Source organism: Haplochromis burtoni, unplaced genomic scaffold (genome assembly GCF_018398535.1).
Source record: "Haplochromis burtoni strain Fernald_Lab_line unplaced genomic scaffold, NCSU_Asbu1 Contig_859, whole genome shotgun sequence".
NCBI classification, from domain to species: Eukaryota; Metazoa; Chordata; class Actinopteri; order Cichliformes; family Cichlidae; genus Haplochromis; species Haplochromis burtoni.
This window is the reverse complement of record NW_024583220.1, coordinates 1-5,575: the sequence shown is the minus strand read 5'-3', so window position 1 is coordinate 5,575 and position 5,575 is coordinate 1. Positions and strand designations below refer to the sequence as shown.

General features: G+C 41.8%; 1 protein-coding gene across 1 annotated transcript; it reads right to left on the bottom strand.

Annotated features, from left to right (window-relative positions):
• Positions 1 to 311: 311 nt before the first annotated feature.
• On the bottom strand, positions 312 to 5,016 carry LOC102312737 (palmdelphin). Its single transcript, XM_014330950.2, has 6 exons — positions 4,973 to 5,016; positions 3,581 to 3,695; positions 3,462 to 3,486; positions 3,316 to 3,375; positions 2,104 to 2,258; positions 312 to 1,299 (listed from the first exon to the last, which is right to left on the bottom strand). Exons 1-6 carry the CDS (start codon positions 5,014 to 5,016, stop codon positions 445 to 447), a joined length of 1,254 nt encoding a protein of 417 aa, XP_014186436.2. The 3' UTR covers positions 312 to 444.
• Positions 5,017 to 5,575: the final 559 nt, after the last annotated feature.

The window sequence follows — 5,575 nt, the reverse complement described above, 5'->3', positions numbered from 1 at the left end:
TTCCAACTTCAGATGACAGATTTGTGGGTTAATCTTTTCAAGTCATCTTACATTTTACATTAATCTGTAGCATATATATCCTGGGGCAACATACTGAACTCCCAGTTGCTCTCTGATGCATTCATTCATTCATTCATGCATTCATTGTTAGTACTTGTTAGCATGGAAAACAGTGCTTGTGTGATTGTGTGTGATTTGGTGAAGTAGAAGCAGAAAAGCGCTATATAAAAACAGTCCACTTACAGCGACACACAGCAGTATGTGATACGTGGGGAACACGTTATAAAGACTGACCAAATTAAACAGGGCTCTTTAGTTACAGTGTCACATGTTTATTAGCTGGAGATGATTTCACATCTTCCCTTTCACAAAAGCAGTCGTCACTAAGCGCTCGAGGAGAATCGGTCATTTTAGACAGCACCACGTAAAAAAGAAGGCTTTCAGTTAGCAGACACTACAGCACGGTTGTTGTTTTTTCCAGATCTTTCTGACGCCTGGTCCCACCGCGCTCTCTCTGTGTCCGTCTCCAAGTCCCTGCACTTGTGCAGCAGCTCCATTGCTTGCGCTTGGCTTTGGAATGTGCCCGTGGCTCTTCTTCTCCTTCATGTTGCTGTCATCATAGTCTTCATCGTCCTCAACAATGACCAGTTCAGCCTTGAGGGAACCTTCAAACTCCCGAACCTGCCGGCTCTCGTCCAACGCTGACTGAAAACCCATGAATATGGCTGTGATTGGCTCAGCAGTGTCCAAGACGCTAAGGACTGTGCAAGGAGGGTCATCTCCAGTAAGGGGTGCTCTGTGTCTGTTCCCAGTTTGTCTGTTTGACTGGTACAATGATGGGCGGTAATGTTCTTCCTCACTGATATAATCAATAGCAGGAATATAACAGGGAGTGTAGCTGAAGCGTGTGTGTGTTAGTATTTCCTGGTCATGTGTTCTAAGAGGTACGCAGCACCTGGATGGTTCAGTGATCCTGCTGCTGCTTCTGGTCATGCCACTGGGCTGGCGGCTTGCAGACCTTTTGATAAGACAGCTGTCCTGGTCCTGGTTACAGTACAGTAGGTTACAGTAGTGATGCTCACTGTGTGGGTTTCTTTGGCTGTTTTCGTTGGAGCTAAAGTCTTTGTCTGCTTTGTGTCTTTGCAGGACATCATAGTGTCCTGGCTGCTTCCTGAGGTCATGCTCCTCCACCCTGTTCCAGTTTTGGTGCTTTGCTTCACCATGCATTGTAGCATTTCTCAGTAAATGTTCCACCTCATTGGCCGATAGCTCAGAAACACCATTCTGGCCACGTGATGCCTAGAAGTACAAAAAAACCAGGACTCAGAAACTGAAAGAAATTCAAATACAACAGAAGCTAACATGACGTATTCTGTTTATGTCACTTCATGAGCTACTTGAAAAGGAACATGTACAGCTAAAATGCTTGTTCTTTGTCAGCAGAATTGCTAACAGAAATCTATATTAGCTTGAGATGTTCATGCCAGTGTTTCCCACACACAGGCTTTATTCGTGTGGGTGACTGTTTTGCAGCTAAGTGAGGCCACAGTTCAGGACTGTGGATTTGGAGTTGCTACCATGTGATACAGAACTCAGTTAAGAGACAGTGGATTATTGCTCCTTTATTTATTGTCATAGTTTTTGAGATTTATTAAAATAAAAATTTAAACAAAGGAAAAACCAACTGAGAACCATGCAGATGGTTCCAACAGTAACAGACGACAGTCGGCTGCATCCTTCATTACTGTAGTTTTCTCTCTCTTGAAATAGAGAAACGATATAGTGCATGCCTCCATTTATATTCATCATATACAACAAATCTTTGTTTGCCTTTGGCACCCCAGGTAGATAGCTTTACATTAATCCAGTGTAACATTAGCCCCACCCAGTCCACTGCTCTGTGCCAGTCGCAGCTACTGGGACTTTGGTAAAAATGCTGGTGTCATTATTACCAGTTGTGGAGTATTAGGGTCACTAATCAAACGTTACAGGGAGCTAAAATTCTCATACAAATCTGTTTCAAAGCTAAAATGGAATAAAACAAAGCATGCACCTCCACTGCTTAAAGTGAAGTCAGGGTTTGGCTCAGAATAATAAAAATACCTGCTGAGAGTTGAGTGCACAAGCACACTTCTGGACATCATCATGAACCCTGAGCCCGGTGTTTTGGTGAAAGTCTTTCAGAAGAACATCAGGCGTAGAAAGTACTGAGCTCTCCCCAGTATTTTTAGCCACATTGATCTGCATGTTAAACAGAGCTGGGACACAGAGGGCAGTTAATGCAGTTAAAGTTTATCCTGATTATCATGACATCAGTCCAGGTGCACAGCACAATCCATGTCCTGTACATTAGTTAATGTAAGTCTCCACAGGTCATTCTCAATGGGTGATACAAATGTATAAAAATAAAGCAGAGGAAAAAGTTCGCTTTGAGCTCTGAGATATGGTATATCTGATATAACATATACAGGACAGTATGTGTAGAACCCAGAAACATAGATGTGTGGTCAAAGACGAAAGAATGTGGACTAATGAGGTGAAAAAGTTACATTTATGTGACTTTCTGATGTCCTTCTTAAAGATCTGTGGAAAATGATGAATCACGTTTTTTGTGCAGAAACTAGGATTGAGTCATATAGACATCCTTTACTCAGCGTTCTGATACCTGTGCAAAGTTCACAGGTAGATCCTCAAAAACTAGAGCGCACTGGAACGCCAAATTAAAGCAGACATGAAACACTACACACATACAAAGGCTGATTTACAACGTAAAAATCCAGCTGTTACTCATAATCTGTGTGTTTGTAAAGAATTTAAAAATAAGGACAGATTTTCCTGTTTGAGTGAATGTAGCCAAACAATGGAGCCAATTATTGTTAAAGAGACAGACAGTATAAGTGGACAGTATGTCCTTGGTTTTACTGCTGCAGCCAGGGGCAGCGCAAAAGTGTTTTCCACTGAGTTATTGGTTCTGTCACCAGTTAGCTAACATAAACCAATGTGGGTTTATTAGCCACAACCAACCAGGCGACGTCACATTCTGTGCTGACAGAAGATGGCGTAAACATCTTTTGAAAGCACTTATTGTACTGTAGCTGCCTCCACCAGTTTGTGAGAGTGAATGAATAGTGGCATTGTAAAGCACTTTGGGTGCCTTGAAAAGTGCTATATAAATCCAATCCATTATTAATTATCAGAACACAGCACTATAAATTCAGTTCTAAATTTGCAAACTCTTGTGTATTTCAGTGCTATTGTGTATAACAGTTTTAAATGTATGAATGATCTCACGCTGCCGTGGTGTGTTTGGCTCACACTGTTCACTGGCTGGTGAGGAGAAGGATTCAGGGATTGCTGTGGTTATGTGTAATGGTTCTGCAAGAACAAAAACAGAACTGTTAGCTTGGGTTCATCTTTCGTCGCAACACCAGAGATGTTGCAAATGATGTCACATGACTTACCAGGAACAAAGCTGTTGTGGGCTTCCTAGAAGACACGCACAACTCAGTAAGTATAACAGGTACTAGAAGGAGCACAACACTACACCTGTGTATCTGTGAGAATGTGTGTTTGTATATACCTTGATAATGTCCTCCGTACTTTTCTCCACTGCCTTGAGTCTACTGAGGATAAAACTCTCATTAACGCTGATCATAGACTCTTCTCTCTCCAGAGAATCCACCTCCATTTCAATCCTAATGAGACAGAGGGGTCAGAGCAGGGTAGTAACAGGGCAGGACATCACATGAGAAACAGTAACCTCTGGGCCTGAAAATGTGGCCAATGTGAAAGTGCCAAAAACTGCAGTGCCTCTGAAGGCTATTTGAGGCTGGCAACCTCATAGACTCTCTTGTTAAAATACCCAACTTTACAGCATTAAAGAGCATGTTTAATTTTTGATTTGTTTTGTTTTGTTTCAAGTAGAGCTGGGCGATAGAACGATAACGATATGTATTGCGAAATAACTTTTCCTCGATAGAAAAATTAAACTATTGCGATAGACCTCACCGCTCTGGTCCTCTTAGAAAGAAGAACAGCCAATCCAAATTAAGTTGCGCAAAGCCGAACCAATCACAGCCGCAGCGTCACGTGACTTGTTACGTACAGCACAAGTGCCAAGCTGCACATGTGTATTTGTTTGGGAAGCAGCCAGCCGCCGTGCCGCCCGGATAATGGAGGAAATGAGTGTGCTGACTAGAAAAATCAACCGAGAGCGTGACCGAAGAGAAAACAGATGATGGTTCCAATGCCGGAGAGCTTGTCAAACGGAGGAGCCACAGAAGTCCCGTAGTGTGAAGGTATTTCGGCTATTTCAAGTCTGACAAAAAACATTAGCGCGCACTGTAAATTGTGCCAAAAGCAAGTCTGGAAACACAATAAAGCGGTGCAGCTCAATCTCTGACTGGAAGCGCTAATTTGTCATTCGGCTTTTGTCAGACTAAAGTAACTGTTAAAACTGTTTGAAAAGCTCAGCTATACAACAATGTGTCATGATCGTGGGTCCTTTTGACCCAGCGTTTTGTGTTTTCTCTTCTTGTGATTTTGGTTCTGTTCTTCCTCTGTTTAGTGTTTATTCTGTTCTGCCCGTGTGTTCCTGTATCTAGTCCGCGTTTCTTAGTTGTGTCCTTTCATGTCTAAGTTCCTGTTTTATTGTGAAGGTCTGCGTCTTATGTGAGTGTTTTCATTTGCCTCCCTAGTCTCGTCACGTTAATCACTCCCAGCTGTGTTCCCCACCTGTGTGTAATCTCCCTGTGTTCTCTGAGTGTATTTAAGTGGTGTCTTCTGTCATAGTAGTTGCTGGTTCGTCTGTGTTGTTTCCCCTCGGTCTCCCTGCATCTCTCCATGTGTATTTCCCCGGATCTCCCTGCATCTTCGTTTCTGGTTTGTGTTGTTAGTTTACCCAGTTTAGGTTTCCGGTTTCATGTTCACCCACCAATGCTGTTTGTACCCACTCCTGTAAATAAATACTCACCTGCACCAGAGCTGCCGCCTTTTGGGTCCTTTCTCCAACTCCATACGGCTTGCCCCGGCAAACCGTGACACAAGGAGAGATTGAGAATTTTTTTTTTTTTTTCTCAGTTTATTTGATATTGACAAAAGTTAGTAAATTTTGTCTGTTCTTCTGTAAAACAAACTAAGATTTATTTTTAAAATTAATATTTTGTTTCTAAGTGGAATTGACAGTTTAGTCTGTTTCGTTTGTTCTATTTTGAAACTTAACGCTTTAGCGGCTGCCTTTTGTGTAGTTTGCAATATTTGCCTTTATTTATCTGAAAAAGTCTCATGTTCCTTAAGTACATCTACCCTGTTGAACTTATTATGGGAAATAAATATTTAAATCAAAACAAGCTGCTGATTATTTCACATTTTACTTGTGAGCAACGGCACATTTAAATCTTACAAATATAGTTATTTGGCTTATATTGTGATAGATATCGTTATTGCCTGAAATGAAAAAAACATATCGTGACATGAAAAAATCTTATATCGCCCAGCTCTAGTTTCAAGGGAACTGGGCACTTTGACTGGCAGGTGAGTGGGTGTGTGTGTGTGTGTGTGTGTGTGTGTGTGTGTG